The sequence below is a fragment of the Diabrotica virgifera genome, chromosome 3 (assembly GCF_917563875.1).
Source record: "Diabrotica virgifera virgifera chromosome 3, PGI_DIABVI_V3a".
Taxonomy (NCBI): Eukaryota; Metazoa; Arthropoda; class Insecta; order Coleoptera; family Chrysomelidae; genus Diabrotica; species Diabrotica virgifera.
In genome coordinates this window covers 153,375,519-153,400,328 of record NC_065445.1, presented here as the reverse complement: position 1 = coordinate 153,400,328, position 24,810 = coordinate 153,375,519, and the positions used below count along the sequence as shown (strand labels likewise).

The 24,810-nt window shown below is 32.3% G+C and overlaps 2 protein-coding genes across 3 annotated transcripts in view; one reads left to right on the top strand and one right to left on the bottom strand.

Annotated features, from left to right (window-relative positions):
• The window catches only part of LOC126882130 (monocarboxylate transporter 5), a 681,181-nt gene that overhangs the window by 28,857 nt on the left and 627,514 nt on the right, over positions 1–24,810 (bottom strand). The window lies entirely within an intron of this gene.
• The window catches only part of LOC114342228 (zinc finger CCCH domain-containing protein 13), a 158,488-nt gene that overhangs the window by 118,893 nt on the left and 14,785 nt on the right, over positions 1–24,810 (top strand). For both annotated transcript variants that reach the window (XM_028293017.2, XM_028293018.2), the window contains one exon: positions 20,942–21,175. In XM_028293017.2, coding sequence (XP_028148818.1) covers positions 20,942–21,175 — 234 coding nt within the window. The remainder of the gene's footprint in view (positions 1–20,941; positions 21,176–24,810) is intronic.

Sequence of the window (24,810 nt, the reverse complement as noted above, 5' to 3'; positions counted from 1 at the left end):
GATAATAAGTTGTATATTTGTATATATTATATTTGTATGTTGTATTTGTATATATTTGTATAAATCTTTTAAAGTAATCAGTTGGTAGCGCACACAAAAATTTTCTTCCTTGTAGGTAGTCAGAAAATTTTTCCTATAAGGGGATGGATGTGAAGGATTATATCAGCATCCAAAATAAAAGCAACTCATATTCATTTAATTGTTAAATATCTTAAAACAAACATCGCCGGTTGTTGTAAATAACTAGGTGACACAGATATCCCAATATAATGCACTTGTTTCAAGAACACCTTAGTCAGCTATTTTGATATAATTATTTCATGGTCGAATCGTGTCAACAATCATAACAAACAATTGGGATTGATTATAGATACGTAGCAAGTAAAGAAAGAGATCAGTCATTATTCATCATTCATTATTAAACCATCAATGTAGTTAGAATATAGACTTTCGTCCACCAACTAGTTACTGATATATTTAACAGTGATCAAATAAACATATTGAATGTTTATTTGGCGAATTGAAAAGATGGCGGCGCGTGATACAACCACGTTAACGACTGAGTTAAATAAAAGAAAAATGAACTAATCGACATAATTGTGACGTTAAAAGTACCAGTGAATGTTGCAAATCCACAAGTGATTACCTATATAAATAAAATTGGTGAATTTATAAACAGCAAGAGCGACAATAAATCTTATGATGTGGTAGATAACATAACCTGTTCTCACTGTGACACATTATCAGACAGGACCATTACCATTAAAAAGGAACTTGACGCTGTAAGTAAACTTACATATTTATCATCTAGAAAAAAGGTGCCAAGAACAACAAGATCTAATGTCTAGTACTATTGCGAACTCCAAAACACATTATAAGACCAATTTAAATATTGCCGAAAAAAAAAGAAAGAAGAACACAAACAAAACTTTATGGGCAGAGCAGCAAAAAGTGAACTGGTAATTACTCAGGAAAAACCTGACGTAAATAAACAAATAATAACAAAAACAGATGTTTCGAAAGGACTGCTTTTTGAACAAAGCAGATTAAAAATAGATCAGTTCATTAATGTAGTAGAGGACGAAAAACCTACTAACGATGAAATACCTATAAATGAAGCTAGACCAGGGCGCATCTGTAAAAATATTAGTACATTTGGACGTTGAGAGGTGACTCAAATTTTTTTGTAGAAATTGCTTGAAAATAACTCAAATAATAATATTTGAGTTATCCTCCCTCTCAAAAAGGTCCGGAACATTGTTTAAATAATCAAAATGTCAAAAAATGAAGGAAAAATTCGATTTTTTTCTTGGTTTTTTGATTATAACTTTAAAAGTATTCATTTCCGAGAAAAGTTGTACTGACATAAAAGTTGCGTAATTAAATTTCCTACAATATAGAATTGGTTAAAAATTTAAAAAATAGTCACCCTTGTTGCAAAATAGCAATAATTGCGAAAAACCATACAAAAACAAGTATTCGCATTTTACGTTTTTCAACCATTTATGCTACGCTTAGGACCTTCATATTTCACCCAGAAAAACTTTATGATACAATAAAACAATACTGTAAATTTCATTAAGATCGGTTCAATAGATTTTGCAAAATAAATTTTGCAATCCAGCTTTTGCAAAAAAAATTTATTTTGTCAAAATGTTACAGGACTGAAAATAAAGCAGATAGCAAGGTGAAATTTTTTTTGCGTATATAAGTGTACTGTACCTTGCATTTTCAATTTGCAAAATTAAAATCGATTAACTACCACGGCGTCAGGAATTTTTTTAAATAAACATTAATTATTGGTGCTACGCGCAGGACAGCGGATAGTTTGCTCTGATTGGGCATTCCAATGACCTTTGATAATGATTGATAAATGTTAATTTTTATTACATTTCGGTATAAATAAATAAATTTGTTTATTGCAAAATAACAACAAATACTCTATCCTTTGAAATAACACTTTTTTTAGCAAAAACTTACTTTGTTCATATATTTTAACTTAGAGAATAAAAGTTTATTATTTTTAAACATATGCAATTGTTTAAACAATATTTCACAAACAGTAATAAAATTAGTTTGATTTTTGTGGAATTAAAATATTAAAATACAACAAAATATAGAGTAAGAAAATAATATATTATATAAAGATTAGAAGAAATTTTGGTGGAAATCAACTTGTGTGAATTGAACACGGCTGTCCTGCGCATAGCACCAAAAATTAATGTTTATTTAAAAAAAATTTCTGATGCCGTGGTAGATATAGGCTATTGACTATATTCAAAATAAGATAGCTAAAAGGAACTACAACGTTAACGGGGTTTTATTATTTCATATTATGGTCAATGGACATCTATATATGAAAAAACCGCGGAGTGCTACCATTTAAAGGGGTGCGTTTTTGAGAAATGAGTGAATTAGTCCCTGGGCACAGGTTACATTAGGGTGAGTTATATGCACTTTTGGTACAAACATATCTACATAAAAATTGTTCCTGGTTAAATTTTCTATCTAAATATCACTTTTTAAAGGCAGTGCTGCTTTTTTTTACAAAAATATATTCAAAAGGAAAAGCACGAAGAACCCCAAAAGAAAGAAATTTTGTTTTTTGTCCCATAACTTTTGTCCACGAGGATATAGGTATAGACATTGCTTTACAGAAAAAAAATCTACATATTTCTTCTTTAAAATGTTGTTTAGTAGGGGTAATTTGGATTTATAGTTTTCGAAATATGATGTTTCAAAATTCGCCACTCACAGCAATTTTGGGCAATTTTCCTTGTTATTTCACAAATACTGTTCTGTAACTTTTTTCTACGTAACTTTAGGTATATGCAATAGTACACGTAATAGGAATAGAAATCAATTACCTTTAAAATGGTCTACTGTATAACGTTGTACGACTTTTTTTAAAGAGATTATGGTTTTTCAAGGTTTTATACTTTTAACGATTTTTATAATATAATATAAAAATAAAATAATATTATTATATAATATATTATATATTATATATAGTATATAATATAATATTATATATTATATAATACCTAATATAAAAAAATATTATTTTTTTACATTTTTTACGATAATTTTTGAAATTTTTCATTATAACTTTTTTGTACATGAATATACTACAAGAATAAAAAACCGCTAAACGCCGTAAAAATGAGTGGCGCATAAAATATTCCAGCTACAAAAGATCTGATATGAATATTACGTGGCGCGAAAATGGATTTTCATTTGATGCAAAACAAAATTCTATTTTTATTTTAAAAGATTTTTCCATAATATTTGCTAAATTTGAAGTAAACGCGCCACAAAAGAGTAACTTTGATACAGTTTGAATTTTGAAACTCTTTTGTGGCGCGTTTACTTCAAATTTAGCAAATATTATGGAAAAATCTTTTAAAATAAAACTAGAATTTTGTTTTGCATCAAATGAAAATCCATTTTCGCGCCACGTAATATTCATATCAGATCTTTTGTAGCTGGAATATTTTATGCGCCACTCATTTTTACGGCGTTTAGCGGTTTTTTATTCTTGTATCAGGAGTTTTTCAAAGTTATTTATAAATTAAATGTATGAAGTTGAATGCAATGTTCCTCTATTACACGTCAAGCTTTATAAATGGTCACCTTTGTTGCATTATCTCCCAAATGATCTAGTGTCCATCGAATGTACACTAGATTTTTTTTTATTCGAAATAGATTGAAAAAAAATTGAGATGGCCGGTAAATGAAGTCGGATTGCCCGTTGCCAGATCAAATTTAGCGTCGTAACCACTGCAACTACATAAACCATTTCGGGAATAATCGTAAATTGGATTATACTTTTGTAGCTTAAAAACTTCTAAACGGCTTAACCGATTTTGATCAGTAAACATGAGTTTGAAACGTATTGACCAGTAGTATCTGATGGATCTGAGGTCAAGTATGAAAATTGAAGCTACTACAGGAATTATTGAGCTTGAGAAACCGTTTTTCCCACAGGAAATAGATTTTATCATACTTATGAAGCCTATCACCTAAAAAATTCAAATTTTCCGGGATATGAGGTATACACCGTTAAATTCGTCTGGTGTACTTCTATAAACGCTAAGTTATTGGCGCAATTTGTAGGTTGAAATGTTGAGTAATTGTCGAAAAACCAAAATTTTCAAAGTTTAATTTTTCAGTTTTTTGGCTATGGCGAGCAGTGTGTATGTCTCAGCTTGATCGCTTAGGCGCCACTTGAAAGCTTAACTCAACCCTATTGATTTGGTGTATTTGCGGTTTTCCTGTCTTTCCTTGAACCTAAGATATATACGCCCAAAAAATATGCTATTTTGTATCTACCTAGTCCTCTAGCTGGCTTACGGGTAGTCAGAAGTCAAAAATTAGACCGGTTCTGAATCGGCCCTCACACCTTCTTGAAACACAGAAAAAAAAATTCAGATCGGTGTAACTTTTCCACACACATACATACATACATACATATCCACAAACATTTTCCATTTTTTAAATAAAAATTGAGTCATATTTCTGAGCTCGATAACTTTTGAATGGTATAACCGATTTTCAAAATTAAACATGCGTTGGAAAGGTAATGATCTGTGCTATCAGAGGCCGCAAAGGTCGGGCTTAAATTTTTGAAATTTTTGGGAGTTTTGGGGACGAGAACGAAAAACAGGCTTTAAATGGGAAGGGCCGTAAAATCCACACCCTTGGACCAAAATGGAGAGGTAACATATGGATGGACGAGTCTTTTCCTAAACTTTAAGATGGGATTTGGCCCAATTTTCAATTCAGTCAGGTTTAGAAAATCGAAAATTTCGTGTATATATAGTGTCGCTTGTAGGGGTGTTGTGCGCCACTGGTGAGAACTGTCGTTCTCTGTGGATATCAGGGGTGGCCAAACTGTGGCTCGCGAGCCACATGCGGCTCTTTGAAGAATTATTTGTGGCTCTCGATAAATGTACCCGAGATCCTTTTCAATTTTGTGTTATTATTTAAAAAAGTTATTATCGTTCCATGTGTGTTTCAGAATGTTTTTTAAATTACTGACAACAAATATGAAAGACCAAATGCAACTTTATAACAAATTCCATTTCCATCCAAGCTAAGAGTGATATGACAAATCGAAAACTGCGCGAAATAATATTAAGAGTGGCGCGACAAAAAAGTCAGTAATCAGCCCACTCCAGAGCGATTTGTAGTCATTTTACTCGACTTAAAAAAAATTGTTACAATATTAAACTAGAAAAACTTAACGAGTAAATAAAAAAGCCAGAAGGAATATTGAGAAGTCCAAAATTTATTTCAAGACTTCAAATATTTTAAATCGTCTCTTCATTTTTTTCTGAATTCATGAAATAAACATGGTCCACGCCTCATTGAAATAAACATGGTCCATAAGGTGAATTTTTTATTACCATAATATGACCCAGACAACATCTGGAGAATTAAAATTAACAGAGACGCAAGAAGATCAAGCTCGAAAATAAAACTATAAGTCGACACCGATTACCGAATTTTGTAAATTTGTACCAAAATCGAAGTACCTACATACTCTAAATTAAAAAAGGATGATGTCGAATTATTTCCATATTAGAAACAATGTACCATTTAATTCCATTTTAAAATTCGTGAAATCCTAACACATATCAGTATTAACTAACCAGCATCTGAACGAATTACTTAGTGCTACCACAAATTATTCACCAAATTTTAAAGAATTACCAAAAGAAGGAAAACAAATGTTGGACAGGGATAGGAACGATAACATTAGAAACATAAGACAGCGACCAAGAGAGAAAAAAATTGAAAAAAGAAACCTGAATTGGTTTGGACATATAACTAGAATGAACGAGAACAGACTAGTAAAGGAGGTCACAGATGCCAAGTGACAGGAGAATAGAAGAAGGAGCAGACCTAGAAAGGGGCGGATGGAACAAATCCAGGAAATCGGAACCAAGAGACGGAAAACAGAGCAACAGGTGAAGGAAATGGGAAGAAGACCGGAAGGCGTGGAAGAAATAAGTAAAAGATGGATAGGTGATAGCAAAGTTCGACTCTTATTGGGCATAAGGACAACGAGAAGAAGAATAAGGAAAACAAATGTAATTAAGTTTTAATATTTCGTAATTTAATTTCTGTTTTCAATAAATAAAAGTTCTGTTAAAAAACATTGTAGACTATTCTCCTTTTCATGAACATTTTTCAGTGCGTCACAAATTATAGAAAAAAAGGTAAGTCCGTGATAATACACATTTATTACATTTATTCTAACGTGACATTTTAGTTAAATCTGACAGTTGTCAAATTTTATTTTCAATTTGGAATAAAACAAAATCAATTGTGTCTATTGCATTTATAAAATGGTATTTTCTTTCATTTGTATAGTCTTATAAATTGTACAGATTATATTGATAATATTATTATTTTATTTAATAAATAATTCTTTTTTGATTATGGCGCCATCTATCGACAACTAGAATAATCACCGAACTAGAATAATTACCGAAGTATTCCCAGACGTGCCTTTTTTTCTGTCACATACAATTTAATGCGTTAGAGAGAAATCGAAAAACTGTGACGCACTGAAAGATGATCATGAGAAAAAGAATATTTACAAAATCTCATGAACCTGACTCACTCATTTGGTGATGTCAATCTATGAACAAAATGGTGGAATTGAATATTACTGAAAACATCAGAGTGCAGATCGGATCCTGTTGCGCAATTCAGTATGAAATTAAAATATATAGTCGAATTTTTTTAGGATTTTTTTTTTTAGGTTATGCTTATTTTCAAGGTTCATGAGGTTTTGTACCAATTCTACCTACATACCTTCTTTACATACTTTTTGAATACGTTTTTAATTGCGGCTCGCGAAAAATTTTAACTTGTGAAAAGTGGCTCTGGCTATCAAGGAGCTTAGCCACCCCTGTACTATATATTGCTCAATAAAAAGGGGTTACTTTCTGTTCTTGAAAATGGTGTATCATCTATATTTAAATATGTAATGGAAACCGAGTGATTCTTTGATATTTTTTATCTGTATTATTTAAAATTATTTCTTTTACAAAAATTACATAAACATTAGTCTTAGAAAACATCACTTTAGTTAAAATTATTTAAACGTTGACATTTAAAAAATTTTCAAAATCAAAGTCCATCTCTTCGTTAGCATTAGCTTCAATATCTTCCTCTGACACCTCAGTTATCTTAGAGTTCCCACAATTAGTACCCATGTACATTGCAGAATATTGAACAACTAATTCCTATCTTCCTACAACCCCAATTTTTGTACATCCTTTGGTACATTTACATGCTATTTTTTCAAGCAAAGCTTGTGGTGCAGGAGCTTTGACAGTAAATATTGGAATTAATCCATATTTTGAAGTTTGCCCGGCCGAGTCACGTGGATCCAAAGTATTACCTATAAAAAATAAGATTCAATCATAACACACAATCACATAAAAAAGTTATAATGACGAACTTTGAAAAATCATATTTCGAAAACTGTAAATCCTAATGACCTCTACCAAACATCATTTTAAAGACAAAATATGTAACTTTTTTTTCTGTGAAGCAATGTCTATACCTATATCCCCGTGGACAAAAGTTATGAGACAAAAAACAAAATTTCTTTCTTCTCGGTTTCTTTGTACTTTTTCTTTTGAATATATTTTTGTAAAAAAAAGTATCTTTGACTTTAAAAAGTTATATTTAGATAGGAAATTTAACCAGGAACAATTTTTATGTGGACGTGTTTGTACCAAAAGTGCATAGAACTCACCCTAATGTAACCTGTGCCCAGGGACTAATTCACCCATTTCTCAAAAACGCACCCCTTTAAATGGTAGCACTCCACGGTTTTTTCATATATAGAGATTCATTGACCATATGAAATAATAAAACCCCGTTAACGTTGTAGTTCCTTTCTATAGTACATAATCAATAGCCTAATAATCGATTTTAATTTTGCAAATTGCAAATGAAAAGTACGGTACACTTCCATATGCAAAAAAAATTTCAACTTGCTATCTGCTTTATTTTCAGTCCTGTAACATTTTGAAAAAATGAATTTTTTTTTGCGAGAGCTGGATTGCAAAATTTATTTTGCAAAATCTATTGAACTGATCTTAATGAAATTTACAGTATTGTTTTAGTGTATCCAAAAAGTTTATCTGTGAGAGATATGAAGGTGCTAAGTGTAGCATAAATGGTTGAAAAACGTAAAATGCGAATACTTGTTTTTGTATGGTTTTTTTCGCAATTATTGCTATTTTGCAACAAGGGTGACTATTTTTTAAATTTTTAGCCAATTCTATATTGTAGTAAATTTAATTATGCAACTTTTATGTCAGTACAACTTTTCTCTGAAGTGAATACTTTTAAAGTTATAATCAAAAAATGAAGAAAAAAATAAAAAAATCGAATTTTTCCTTCATTTTTGTTCCGGACCTTAAGTGGGAGGATAACTCAATTATCATTATATGAGTTAATTTTAAGCAATTTCTGCAAAAAAATATGAGTCACCTCTCAACGTCCATCTCAAAACAGATCCGCCCTGGACTAAGCAGAAAATGATCAAGAATGGAAAACTATTAGGCCTAGGCGACATCAGTTTAACGGACGAAGAAAAATTATAGTAGGTAGCAATAGAAATAGCGATAAGGTTAAGGGTGTTCCAAAAATTTCAACTCTACATGTTACAAGAATTAATAAAGAAACTACAGCTGACTCTCTAACCGAGTTAATTAAAGTGAATTTTCCTGAAGCAACATGTGAAATGATTCAATCGAAACATCCAACAATTTACTCATCGTTCAAAGTAAATATATATTCAGGGAACTTCAACAAGGCCATGAATCCCGAAGTTTGGCCTCATGGAGCTGTTGTAAGCCGTTTTTTTTTACCACAAGAAAAAACAGACAGAAGAAGCTTAGTTTTTGATCCAGATATTACATTATTAAATATCCCAAGTGTTAGTCAGAAGACTGGTTTTAAATTGGATAAGTTAGAAGTATTCAATTCTCCTAATTTTGACACAGTTGGTAAAAATGCTTCAACTATCAATCAAAAAAGTTTTAGCTTACTTCATCAAAATATACAATGTGTATCAACAAGCATTGAAAAACTAGAGTTCTTCCTGCAGTGCGAAGGTCTACATAATGTATGTGTCTGTTTAACTGAGCACTGGAAATCTAAAGAACAACTAGAACTACACCATATAAATGGATTTTCTCTGCCTTCATCTTTCTGCCGTGACCAAGGGGAACACGGAGGGTCTTCAATCTATGTGAAAGAGGGTGTGGTTTGGAAGGAACGTTCTAATATATGTTCTCAATCTGAGAAATATAATTTTGAAGTGAGTGCTGTTGAAATAGACTATTGCCTTTTAATTGTGTTGGGTTGTGTATTTATCTACCTGGACGTGGCTCTCTTGGTGTTTTTATGTCAAAACTGGATCTAATACTTGATGTGCTAGTCTCCGAAGGTAAGGCTATAATATTAACAGGTGATTTTAATATAGATTTCAAATCAAATTCACTAAGTAAGCAGAACTTGGTAAATGTTTTAGATTCTTATGGCTTAACCGTAACTGTGAATGATTATACAAGAGTAACTGCAACTAGTAAAACTCAAATTGATTATATTGCTACAAACATAAATCACCAACAAAAAACAATGGTTGTGGAAGGTTTTATCTCTGATCATCGTGCGCAATTGTTCCAATGTAGCATTAACACAGACAATGATGCCTATATATTCATCCGTTCATATAGTGAAAGGAACATAAATCGTTTTGTTCAAACCCTTGAGTCAACAAATTGGTCAGAGGTATTTAATACAATTTCTGCTGAGGATAAATCATTAGCTTTTTTAAATACTATCCAAAATTACTTTCGGTCCCATATTCCACTGCTTAAATGTAAACCTAAAAAATGTACACGTTCGAGTTGGTTTTACGCAGGAACTGTACAATTTAAGGGATCAGTTAAAACTTTTAGAAACGATCTGTCAGCAAAATAGTAATCTTAGGCCAGTCCTTCTTTTGGCAAAGACAGAATATTCAATTAAATTAAAAGCAGCTAAAAGTAATCACTTCATGAGACAGTTAAACGAATCATCAAATAAAATGAAATGTATTTGGCATTTAGGGCCATAGATATATAATACTCTAGATTGCGCCCTGCGATCTTAAAATGGGTGACGGTTGCGACAGAGATAAATGAGCCCATTTGGTCGGTAGTCTCTTTTTAATTTAAGGGGAATATCGACGACGACGTGAATATCCCACTTTATCGAGTAATAAGTTTTGACAGACGGGAAATGGTCTTTAGTCTTCGGATGTGGATAATCGTGGTTCGAATCCCATACCAACTTTACTTTTTTTATTTTTATTTAATCAATATTGCGTTTATTAGATATTTTTACATCTGAAAAATGGACCTAAGTAAATCTAGCAGATAATAAATATATGTATAGTAAGTTAATATTGGAATACATAATTTGTGAACTGCATAGTAAAATAAAAGTCATTCGTTATTAATATAAATTCGTCCTTATTCGAATGATGTGAATGTTTGTTTTGCTTCTACTTTTTTAAAAAATTGTAACAATAGTTTCATAAATAAAAATAATGTCTACTTACTTATAATTGAATCGGTCATTTCAAAAACAGCAAAGTCCACAATTTTCAGAAACTAACTTTTTGAGAGGAATAGACTCCTTTAAGATAAACGTTGTGTGCAAAAACGACACGTCCAGTAAAAACATTAGGAACAAAACTACAATATAACTCTGAATTTTGATGTCATCCATTTCATCCATCTTTCGACTATGTAGTTAGTTTTCTTTGCTCTTCTGTAAAATTAGGAATATGTGACTCATGTTGTTTTTGAAATGACCGATTCAGTTAATAAATCGATGGTACATTATGTTGATATTAATTATTGGTAATTTTTTACGAATATTTTTAACAATTACTTTATACTATTCTACAATTAACTTATTAAAAAAATAACATTGGCTTTTATATTTTTAAAAATCTATAGGTACCTACACAGTTTTTCTTATTTTTTATATATTTCTTTGCATAGATTTACTTTAGAGATGTAATAATATCTAATAAACGCAATATTGATTAAATAAAAAATAAAAACAGTAAAGATTGGTATGGGATTCGAACCAGGATTATCCACCTCCGAAGACAAACGACCAGTTCTCGTCGCCATCCGCTCGAACTGTCAAACCATCTAAAATACTCGACGACAGAGTAGGATAGTGACGTCGTCGATACTCCCCTTGAATTAGAAAGAGACTACCGACCAAATAGGCTCATTTATCTCTGTCGCAACCGTCACCCATTTTAATATCGTAAGGCGCAATCTAGAGTATTATATATCTATGTTTAGGGCCGGTATTTCCAACCTCACTTAAGCCAAAGCTTACTTTAAGCCTTTGCTTAAGCTTAGATGCCTGTATTTCCACTTCAATTTGAGGCTTAAGCCTAGGCTTAAACCAAATAATTTTAAGCTCGCGCGGGAGTTGGTTTAAGGCCTTTGCTTAAAATTTGTTTTCTGTTTTTTGAGGTTATTTCTATAAATTATTAATTAGAGAGTTATTTTGAAAGTAGATTATTAAATAATAATCTATAAATCTATTAATTTATTAATCGTAATAACGATCATTAAAATTCTTACAACTTTTGGAAGGTGTAGGCACATGGAAATTATTTATGTATACAATGCTTGGTAGGTATATTTATTTTACAAAAATAAACTTATATTCGAATTTGACATTTTAAGGAATATATCCAATATTATCCAATAAACAAAATTACAAAGACGGATCTATTGCTTATGCAAAATAACAATAAAAATATAACCAGAGAAAATATAGACAATAAACTAACAACACATGTACCATGTACACAAAATTAAGTAACTGACATTGATACAGATGACAATATAAAATTAAACGTCAACAGTAGTGGTTTTTACCTCAGAACAGTTAGTTCTGGCATTTTGACGTATTCAGAGGTACCAAACCAATTAACTTTACAGTTGAGCATCAGTTTAGTTAAGGAAATGATGGAAATACGACACCCGGCTTAAGCTTCTCCTTAACTTTTGACACAGGCTTAGCTAAGCAAAAGCTTAATTAGCTATTGAAATACCGGCCCTTAGTAAACTTAACAGTCGGGAAACAAAACAACTCAAAAGTACTTAGTGATAATAATAATAATTTAGCAGACAAATTTAACCACCATTTTGTTGAAATGGCTCCAAAGTTACTTGCCGCTTTGGATTCTACTAAAATAGGTGGGTTTACATCAGCATCAAAAAACCGTAATAGCTTTTCTATATTTTTATATCCAACTAACACACAGGAAATAACTAGTATAGTCGGAAGTTTTAAATCCAAACACAGTTGTGGTTTTGATCAGATTTCCCCTAAGTTATTAAAACAGTGCATTCACGCTCTCGCAGATCCACTGACGGATATTTGTAATGCCTCTTTTCAACAAGGAATATTTCCTAGTATGTTTAAACTATCTATTGTAATCCCTTTATTCAAACGTGGTGATAAAGATGACCTTAACAACTACCGCCCCATAAGTCTCTTATCTGTGTTTTCAAAGATAATTGAAACTCTGGTTTATACTAGAATGAACGCATTCCTAAAAAAGCATAGTGTCTTGCATAATTTTCAACATGGTTTTACATCTTCTAAGTCTACAACTACAGCTCTTGCAAATTTCGTCAGCTTAGTGTTGGATGCTTTGGACAGACGAGAGAAGGCATGTGGTTTATTTCTCGATTTGTGCAAGGCTTTTGATACTTTGGATCATAATTTGTTGCTAATAAAACTTGAGGGGATTGGTATTCGTGGTGTAGTTCTAAAATGGTTTACTTCCTGCCTAGAAAATACAAGACAAAAAGTAAAGATAACATCTAATGGACTTGTAAACGAGTCAAACACATTGGATTTCCATTATGGTGTCCCTCAGGGTAGTGTATTGGGTCCTCTACTTTTTATAGTATATATTAATGATATAGCTTTGGTAACTAATTCACTGAGTGGAGTTGACATCATCAGTTATGCGGATGATACCAACATTCTAGTTACGGCAACATCCGATCAAATTTGCAAAATAAAACTACACAGATACTATCCACCATCAACAGTTATTTCTTATCCAACAAACTAGTTTTGAATGAAGAGAAATCAAAGTATATGATTTTCACGTCAAATAATTTATTAAACCATCCAACCACTATACAAGCAGCAATAGATAAAACAGACTGCACGAAGTTGCTGGGGGTCCTGTTAGACAGTAATTGTAAATGGTGAAACCACATTTCTAATTTGAAATCCAGATTAAGTAGCGCGTGTTATGCATTGAGAATTCTTTCACGTCTCTTTAATACATCAATATTAAAAACAGTATACTTTGCCCATTTTTACTCAATAGCCAAATATGGCATTGAAGTCTGGGGTTGTACCTCTGAATTAGAGCAGATATTTGTACTTCAGAAAAGAGCTATTAGGATAATGTATAAAATGAAATTTAGAGATTCTTGTAGAGGCATCTTTAGACAAAACAATATTCTTACAATTCCTGGTCTGTATATATTTTCGTGTATAATGTATGTATTTACATTGCAAAATTTATGAATTCAATAAATTTCAATTTAACCATGTTTATTCAACAAGATTCAGAGACAATCACTTTATGCTTCCACAACATCGTTCTGTTTTGTTGGAAGGTAGCACACATTATGCAGCCATAAGTTTCTTTAACAAATTGCCAATAGATATACGAATGAATTTACATCAGCCAAACTTTCGGAGGTGTGTACATCAATACATTTGTGAGCTAGAGCCATATTCTAAAAATAACTTTTAAGTATGTTTTGTCGTATTTATTAATTTATATACTTTTAAGATGTATGTCTGTAACTTTGACTTGTCTCATACATGTACTTTGTATAATGTCGCATGTGATGAATAAATTTGACTTTACTTGACTTGACAATGTGGCCCTTAAAAATGAAATTTAACGATTTTTACCTCTCACCCCCGAAAATTGTTCCAATTATGGAGAAACTTAAAAATATAATTTTTTATTGAAATCTGAAAATATTTAAAGGTGGCCCCGGGCCCCTGAGAACCCATGCAATTGAAATTAGTCGTGCACTACGAATTTCTGCTAATAATGTAAAATATATTAATAATTAATTGCCTACCAGTTACAATTAAGCACAGGAATAAAGAATATTAAAATTGGTGAACAATGATGATGCTAACGTTGGTGCGGTTGTGACTTCTGAAGGTGAAACCTTACCTAAAAGAGCACGAATCAAAATCATGACTTCTGAACTTTCGTCTTACCTCGATAAAACCCAGGTATCGTACAAGGCAGCCACATTTATTATTAGTGATGTAGTATCCAGTCTTGGTCATGATGTAAGCTCGTTAGTCATCAATCGCAACTATATTCAGCGCGAGAGAGAGATAACTCGATTCAAGATTGCAACAAAATTTAAAAAAAAAGACTTTTTAATTTCTGCACCTGATATTGTTCATTTGGACGGTAAGCTAATGGAGGATTTAACTTCCAAGAAACATGTAGATCGCCTTTCTGTTGTTGTGTCAAATGTCAGTTGTGGATATGAACAGCTGCTGGGTGTTCCAAAATTACACAATGGAATGGGAATTGCCCAGGCAAATGCCATTTTGGAATGTTTGTAGGAATGGGGTATTGTTCATGAAGTCACAGCTCTATGTTTCGATACTACTGCATGCGACTCAGGGCCGAAGTCTGGAACATGTACCATTCTTCAGCATAACTCCAGAAAGGACTTACTTTTTTTAGCCTGCCGCCACCACACTTCGGAACTTATAGTTGGATCTGTGTTTGATGAGGTAATGAGTAGTAAATCATCTTGCCTCCAAATAAGTATTTTCGAAAGATTCAAGACAGCTGAGCAATTACAGACAAAAGTACTTTTGAACTGGCTTCCAAAGAAAGGGGTTCGTTTCTATTATCCTAGAGCCATGCAGAGGCGAGATGGATATGGATGTCTAAAGTTATCTATGCTATAAAGATGTGGTTGTTTCACAGCCAATTAATGTTCACAGCTTCGGAGCTGAAGGGAATTGTAAATCAGCGCTCTTCGCAGTCAGCGCATACTTAAGGGACTAGATACAAGCACCACTAGCTATTGAAGCGCCATTCAATGATTTCGACTTAGGAAACAGCTCCTTAACTACCCGCACCAAAGAAGTGCCATCGTAACGAGCCAAAAACTTCAAAAACACTTATGATATCTATCTAAACATCTCATTCCGATGAGTCTTTTTGATGCCAGGATACTTCCAGAATCCAAAAGATTAATGGTTGCAGCTATGGAGAATCAAGCTGCTGAACACCCTCTAAAACGTCCTACTGATATGAAATCTTGTGCATTTTTGGAGAGCAAAGGTCTGGAGAAGTTTTTACTGTAAATTCCAAACAACTCTTCAACATGCTTGGACTTCTTGATGACTTTTTAAAAAGAGATCCGTTTTTCAGAATGGAAAGATGATGAAAGTTTCAAGGCAGCTTAAAAGATGGTGAAGAATTTCGTGACGACAAATGATAGGACAGAAAGAGGAGTTGCACTAATTGAAGATCTTAACAAAAACTCACTAATAAGGAAGAACAGTTACAATACCTCTTGCAAGTAGTCGCGGAGCATCGAAAAATTTTTCCGGGCTCTATAAAAAGAGAGATCTTGAAAACAAAACATCATAAGAAGTAATTACTATAGTGAATCTTTCTTATAGGTATTAAAGATCATAGAAATTATTTATTTTTATTAATAAATTATTAAAATAATTTTATATATCCCATTATTTTATAATGGCAATATACTAGCATGAATAACGAATATATGAAACTTTTTCATGAAATTTCGCACGTTTAAGTTTGATGTATAATGGAACACTTTTGGGGGGTGAGAGGGTAAAATTTCAAAATTTAAATTTTCTCACATATGTTAAGGGCTACCCTACTTGACATATTATGAGTACTTAGTGTATTCCTACCCCTAGCGAGGTTCATCTCCACATTACTACAACCTATTATATTATAACCCGTTAAACAGATGGTACTCGTGAAACACCGCCAACGAATGTGAAGGTGAGAATAGCTTCGTTTTATTTTTAGAATGGAATCCCAATTTGAAATACGTTGAAAAAAATTGCAGTTTGCTATTACTTACTTTAATTTTACAATAATTTCGTAAGAATTGAATAATTGTGTGTGTGTTGAGTAAGTGTCTTGTTACTTTGCAAAGTTGACGTCATTATTTTTGCAAAGAGACGGTAATTTTATCCGAACGTGTGCGGTCCCTCCGGTGAGTACCGATCCCACAAGGACAGAAACCACTTTCATTTATTAATTTATAATTTTTTCATTTATTATAAGGACATATATAAGGACATATATAAGTTATTAATATTTATAAATTAGGGCAAAAATGAGGGTTTTTTGCAATTATCTAGGTCAATTGTTTATGCATATTAATATGTGTACTATCAAATTAAAGAACTTTTTTTAAGACCTACAACACTTATTTAAAACATTTTTCTCTAACATGAACAAGAAACGTTTTATAGTAAAAAAACTGAGTTTTCCATTCTTTGTAACTGTTTAAAAAATAGAAGAAGAAAAATTATACGTCTTCACGGAATTATCATCAGTTGTCTCTCATCTACCGTTTAGCACCTTCAAAACCCTCTATATTAATGTTTTTTTCCCTATTAACTGGAGTATTATACAGCGGTGAATGGAAGAGCTGATTTTGTTTCCTAGTCCTGTCATATTATGCTGGAGGCATCACTAAAATTTTGTTTTTTGAATTATCCGAATACCTCTTTTTCTGTAAGAGCTGTACCATTTTTTATAAATAAAAACACTGACTGACTCATAAAATAGAGATTGGATTGATAAGATTAAAATGGCCCGCATGCAGCCCAGATCTCAATCGCAGTTAGCATTTATGGGATGAATTAAAAAAAGCTATTCAGCGACATCCTAGGCCTCCAGAAAATTTGGTACAGTTATGGCCCTGGTAGAGGAATATCGGGCTATTCCCCAGGTAAGGATAACACATCTTCATTCGATACCAAACAGATTGCGATCAGTCGTTGCTGCAACAGGTGGACATATTCGCTATTGAATTGTTTTGTTTTGCTATTAATTTTGTTTTGTTTTGTCAATTTTAGTGCATTTGATATGTTAAATTAAAAAAACCTTCAAAGAATTGTTTTTATTTACAGCTCTTACAGGAAGAGAGATATTCGGATAATTCAAAAAACAAAACCTTAGTTATACCTCCAGGATAATACAAAAGGAGTATGTAAGAAAATCAGCCTTCCAATTTTTCCACAGAATTTTTTAAAGTTAGGAGAAAATACAACGCGTTACCGGAATAACAAATGACATCAATACATGTACCTACAAACTGATGCAAGAATCTTGAAAATCGGAGTATAAATAAGAAAGTTATAGATCGTCAAACTTAATCAAAAATTTTGGGTGGCGGAATTTGGTGCCGTTGAGTGTATTTCAAAATCGTTAATTTTGCATAAACTATTCGGTTAAATTTAATTTAGCAGTTTAAATTAAAGCTTTTTCTGTATTTTCATAATATTGTAACCATTTTACCCTAAAATTGATACAATAAAAATAAAAATACTCAAAAAACATCTTTTTTGCACTTCAAAAGTGTCATACAAAAATTATAACCAACAATTTAGAATTGCACGCACTTTGAGGTTACTCCAGGCATTGTACTTCATAACGCTGTGGTGGTTTCAAAAATTTACCAAGTAATGCTCAAAATCATGCATTTTTGTATCCACAGCTTGGATTACAACTAGGGCAGTCAATGAGGCTATTTGGCTCCGAATTCCATCCTACTACATCGATTTATTTGATATTTTCACAGTAAGTAGAGAATAGCTCAAGAAACAAAGTCTACCCTATATACATACTATGGCGCTTTTATATTGGGGGCGGTTCTCCCCCCTTCAAGTGGGTCGAAAATTGTTTGTCATAATAATTACGGAAGTGGCTAGAGAATCTAATTAGAAGCAAAAACTGTTCTATATTTTTTTTGAAAACTCAATACTTTTTGAGTTATTCGTGGTTGAAAATTGGCCATTTTCATTGAAAAATTACACCTTTTCGGACGATTTTTTGCGAATACCTTAAAAACTATGCATCTAACTAAAAAAATATATATAAAACATTTTTGTAGCTCATAAAAAAACAAAGAGATTCGTTCCTTTATAAATCTTCTAGTTATAATACAAAAAGAGATATGGTATGTGAAAAGAGTTTATTTTTTTGGTACATGCTCAAATCGGTGTATTCAACTTAAAATAACAGAGAAACGGTCGATTTTGGGTGTATAATGCTACCAATACCTTTTGTAGTGCTTGCAAAGATCTTTAAAATGAGCAATATCAAATGTGGATTACATTCAAACTAGAGATATGCTTCAAAAAAAATTGAGGACTAATGTATTTTAAGAAAAAATGAGAAGTACATTTTACCCCTCATCCACCAGAATGCATCGTTTGTCTTCTACAATATCTTTTATTATAATGTTATTTCTAGGTTTAAAAAGGTGGACGCGTTTAAAATGAATGGTTTTTGAAAAAATAAGATCAGATAAGATAAAAATTAGATTATAGAGCGCCTTTTTAAATTTTCTTAAAAATCTTCATTTTTCTCCATGTAACTTGAAAATGGTAAGAGACACGAAAAAAGATACCGTACAAAAATATATGGTTTTTTAGATAAAAATTTCGTTTTTGAAGTTATACTTCTTTAGGCACGAGGGTGAATTTTTACATTCCCTGGCGCATGCGCACACCGACAGTATGGTATTAGTCGCTACATCTTTATGTAGCGCAAATAAGGTGTGAAAAGAATATATTGTTAGTGTTTTTAGTAAATATATTTATTATAATTTTTTGTCTTTGGATTTGTCTTCCTCTTGAATAAGATATTTTATAATAATAGTAAGTGTATTTAAAGTATTTTTGTATACTTCACTTAGTCTATTAAATTTGTCAGTCTGTATGAGAAATCTTGTAACCTGTCAAAGCAAAGGGAGTATAGCTCAGTGGTAGATCGAATTCGTGTATTTTCTATTTTTTTTATTTTTGGTATTGTTTTAATAAAAATTTTTGGAAAGTAGTAAGTAAAAATTAGTTTAATCTTTAAATAAAATACAAATAACCTGTTTACAGAAATAACAAATATCCTCAAGTATATTTATTTCATTGAAATCATATAATAGAAGTGTAACTTCTTACGTGCGTACAAAGTACACACACATTCTTTTTTTTTTTTGTTTTTCATTACTGTATCTCTTATCATTTTTTAGTTACATGGAGAAAAAGGAAGATTTTTAAGAAAATTTAAAAATGCGCTCTATAATTTGATCTTATTTTTTTCAAAAACCACTCATTTTAAACCCGTTTAACTTTTTGAACATAGAAATAACACTATAATAAAAGGTATTGTAGAAGGAAAACGATGCATCATTCTGCTGTATGAGGGGTTAAATATACTCCTCATTTTTTCTTAAAATACAATAGTCATCCATTTTTTTAAGCACATCTCGCTTAGTTTGAATGTAATCGACATTTAATCCTTAAACGCCCAAGGGTGGGTAAAAAATGTCCACCTAATGCGTATTCCCTTATAACATATTTATTACGTGTTTAAAATTTTTTTAAAAATTATTTATTGTTAAAAAGACCTCTTTATCGAATGTTAATTTGGTTCTACCGATAATTTTGAAAATAAAAGTAATATCTTGAGTTAAATATGGGTGGGCATAAAAAGTACATCCTTGATAAAACATGTTACTAAAGGTTTCTATATAATTTATTGTTGGTAGGAACATAATCCATATAATTATCGACGTATAATTACATAATCAACATAATTATCTGCCAATGAGGACGCTGAAAGAAAAAATGTGGAGAAAATCGACAAATCTGAATTACTGGCTTTTACTGTTATGTTAATTTTGATGTACATTGTAATTTTGTTGTAAGGTTTGTAAATTGTTTATATTAATATTTTAGAAGATGCTGTGTTTATTAAGAATAATATTCTTAAGTTTAATCCATTTCCAACAACTCTCAATAAATATATTAGCTATTTTCGAGGTGGACATTTTTTACCCACCCTTGGGCGTACATAGAAAAAAGGTTGGGCGTTTAAGGGTTAATATTGCTCATTTTAAAGGCCTTTTCAAGCACTACAAAAGGTATTGGTAGCATTATACACCTAAAATCGACCGTTTCTGTTATTTCAAGCTGAATACACCGATTTGAGCATGCACCAAAAAAAAACAAACCCTTTTCACCTACCATATCTCTTTTTGTATTATAACTAGAAGATTTATGAAGGAACGAATCTCTTTGTTTTTTTATAAGCTACAAAAAAGTTTTATATAGTTTTTTTAGTTAGATACATAGTTTTTAAGATATTCGCAAAAAACCGAAAAGGTGTAATTTTTCAATGAATATGGCAAATTTTCAACCACGAATAACTCAAAAAGCATGGAGTTTTCCAAAAAATATATAGAACAGTTTTTGCTTAGAATTAGGTTCTCTAGGCATTTCCGTGGTTATTTTGACCAAAAAAAATTCCACCCCCTTGAAGAGGTGGGAATCGCCCCCACGATAAAAGCGCCGTAGTATAAAGGGTAGACTTTGAATTAGGAGAAAAGTAGAGGCTATTCCAAAAATTTGCATCAAAATCCATTTAGTAGGATAGAATGCGGAGGTAATATCCTGTTCTTGCTCTCATTGACTGGCGTAAACACTATTTTGCGTTCTTTACCAAATAAATTACCGGGTTGTTTTCGTTTAGGATGTTCCAGATAGTCCAATAAAAGAAGAATCAACAGAAGCTCCAGAAATACAGGAGGCTGCTGCAACAACTTCTGTAGCTGCTCTCGAGGTTAATACTTCGGCAACGTCACAAAAATCCCAATCACCACCTCCTGAACAGCAAACTGCACCCAAATCTCCTGCAGGTGTAGCTGCTCCAAACAACAAAGGAGGATCGATCGACGAAGATAATATGGAGTTAGATTTTGAGGAGGTATGTAAATATCCACAAGGAAAAAGTTTTCCTGTAGTTGGCTGTATACCATGTAATACAAAAAGCAATAAAATCCTTTATAAAAGGTATATTTTTAAAATCCCTTATAAGGGCTACATTACAGAACTAGTTTTCGATTGGTTTACCAATCATCATCAGTGCTTACGTGAAAGGACCCCGCAGAAACCTTATGGGAAATGGCTCTCTGTCAAATGCTCTGAAACTTTGGGTTCTGGCTGTTCTTGATGTGTAGAACAAAAGACTCAATGGGCGCGTAGCTCCAAAAATCATGGTTTTAAGATATAAGCCTCTGAAGTTATAGGTAGGTACAGTGAGGACGTTGAAGTTGGAATAAATTCATTTTCTCGAGATTGGGCGACTCTGGAGATAAATTACGAATCAGGTCGATTTTTATTTTTAAATTACAATTTTTTGGCATATATTTTATACTAGTGACGTCATCCATCTGGGCGTGATGACGCAATCGATGATTTTTTTAAATGAGAATAGGGGTCGTGTGATAGCTCATTTGAAAGGTTATTCAATTCTCTATTCACTAATATAATTATTTATACAGGGTGCCCGAATTTTTTTTTAATTAAATTAATTGAGACAAAAAGAAGAATTTATATAATTTATTTAATTCGAAATACATTTTGCTGTTGTTCAAAAACAGGAAAAAATGTTTATTTGATAAATAAATAATGTTTTTCTCTTAAATTCAATATTAAAGTTACCACCCACCTGCCTCTTAGCAATTTCAACATTTAATTTAAGCGAAAAGCAATGTTTATTTTTCAAATTAACATTTTTTTCTGTTTTCTGACAGCAGTAGAATGTATTTCGAATTAAAGAAATTATATACACTCTTCTTTTTGTCTCAATTAATTTAATTAAAAAAAATTTCGGGCACCCTGTATAAATAATTATGTATATGTTTATATTAATGAATAGAGAATTGTATAACCTTCTAAATGAGCTATCGCACGACCCCTATTCTTATTTTAAAAAAAATATAGATTGCGTCATCACGTCCAGATGGATGACGTCACTAGTATGATATATATGCCAAAAAATTATAATTTAAAAATAAAAATCGATCTGATTCGTAATTTATCTCCAGAGTCGCCCGTTCTCGAGAAAATGAATTTATTCCAACTCAAACGTCCTCACTGTACCTACAACTTCAGAGACTTATATCTTAAAACCATGATTTTTTGGAGCTACGCGCCCATTGAGTCTTTTGTTCTACACATCAAGGACTACCAGAACCCAAAGTTTCAGAGCATTTGACAGAGAGCCATTTCCCATAAGGGTTCTGCGGGGTCATTTACGTGCTACCCACCAGGATATAATTTTACAAAAATATATGGGTCAAAACCCTGTACAAGTAATCCGTCAAGGAAACATCGGTTAAAAATGCTAACTTAAGCATGGATGTTTAAAAGTATTTTTCATTAATATGCCCCAGGTAACATCTGAGCTGTGGTTTGACTTGTTCACATGGTGAAAGTAAGACTTGCTGCCATACTTTCACCAGGTGAACAAGTCAAACCACAGCTCAGATGTTACCTGGGGCATATTAATGAAATAGTTATTTTCCTAACAAGTGCAGAAAGTCATTCTTTTCCGCACGCGACTGCAGTTTGCCGAACGACGCGAAGCGGGGTAAAGGAGTTTGGAAGCAGTGAAGGAAAGAGGAAATTTTGAAAAAGAAGGGAGAGTAAGTTAAAAGAGAAAGAATAGGATAAAAAGAGGAAGTTGAAAAAATAGGAATTATGAGAATAATTGGCGGTGAATGGGGACAAAGTTGCGGTTAAGGGATGTTTGTCTATTGGCACAGTTGGGACTCTTCTTCAGGTCCTTGACAATCTCCAAATCTTCGTATAAGTCTAAACGGAGTGTATTGTTTTGTTGAATATTGTGTATCAACTGGACACCTTCAGGAATCTTAAGTTCATGTTTGTTGACTTTTAAATGGTGTGAAAAGGCAGAAGTGGTATCTCTCTTGCTGTGTTCTGCAGATCGGGTAGAAAGGGATCTGTAAGTTCTGCCGATGTAGGTGGCATCACAATCTGAACAAGAGAGTCTGTATACCCCACTCCGGTTCATATAATGGATAGGATCTTTGGTATTAGTTAAACTTTTGCTGAAAGTGTTATTAACTTTGAAAGATATTTTTATGTTGTCACAAGAATTGGAAATGATATGTTTGACTCTTTCAGATAATTTGGAGTTATTGAATGGTAAGGAGGCATAGATGGGAGTAGTTGTGGATGATGTAGAGAAAGCGGATTGTTGTAGTAACTTGAGTTCTCTTTTTTGTTGAAGTTTACTGATGATGTCTGGGTCATAACTAGTGTGACCAACTAGCCCGAAAAATCCGGGACATGGCCCGAATTGCGAAGTCGTGTCCCGGCGTCCCGGACAAGGCTTCCGGGCCATCCGAATTTTCAAAGTTTTGGTAAAATTCCATTTTGAAATTTTTAATAAGTTATTGTTCTAAGAATTCACATCAAATTGAATTGGTGGGACGAAAAGAAGTGGACAATTTCTAGAGTGTAATACTAATACCACATCCAAAACGCATGCATTTTATATCGTGGTATTATAGTTCTACTAAAACTAAAACGGTGGACTTATTTTCGTTTCTTTACTTTAATTATCGTCTTCTGAAAAAAATGGCCCGATTTTCATTGAAAAGTCCCGGATTTCAGGTATTTTTTTCAGCCTTGTCCCGGATTCGACTGAATTGGAGTTGGTCACACTAGTCATAACCATTGTTGACTGCAATCTGTTTGATAATATTCAACTCTTTGTTGAATTCAGTTACGGATAAAGGAATAAAGTTTAATCTATGTATAAAACTGCGAAAAGCAGAGTTTATATGATAAAGGGTGATTAGAAGTAGAATGGATAACATGATCTGTCTGTGTTGGTTTACGGTAGATACCAAAGTTGAAGTGGTCATGTAGTCTGGTAATAGATAAATCCAGAAAGTTAATGGAGTTAGAAGATTCTAGTTTCATGGTAAAGGTGATATTAGGATGGATTTGATTAATTTTGTGAAGTAAGTTGTGAGCTGAATCAGAGTTACCAGAAATGAGGACTAAAATGTCATCAACATAACGGAACCAGTGTAAGATCTCTGGATTTTTTATGAGATAGTTGGATTCTAAGTGATCCATAAAAACATCAGCTAAGAAAGGGGATAAGCAACTACCCATTGCTAAACCGTCAGGTTGTTGATAAAAGTTGTTATTAAAAACAAAGCAATCTTGAGATAGACAAATTTTGAGAATGTTTATAATAGACGAAGTGGTGGTGGAAGTGACAGAATTATTTAAGAGGAGTGAATTAACCAGACTAATCGATTCATTTTTTGGTACTGAAGTAAATAAATTGCTAACATCAAAAGAAAGCATAACAATATTTGGATTAAGATTGACAAGTTGAAGTTTTTCAACTAATTGGCGAGAATTCAAAACAGTAAACTGTGGGGTAAAGTTGATAAAGTTTTTAATGGTGTTAAGAATGAATTTAGATAAAATAGAAACTGGAGTGTTAATGAAGCTGACAACGGGACGAATAGGAATGTCAACTTTGTGTATCTTTGGTAAACCGTATAACCTGGG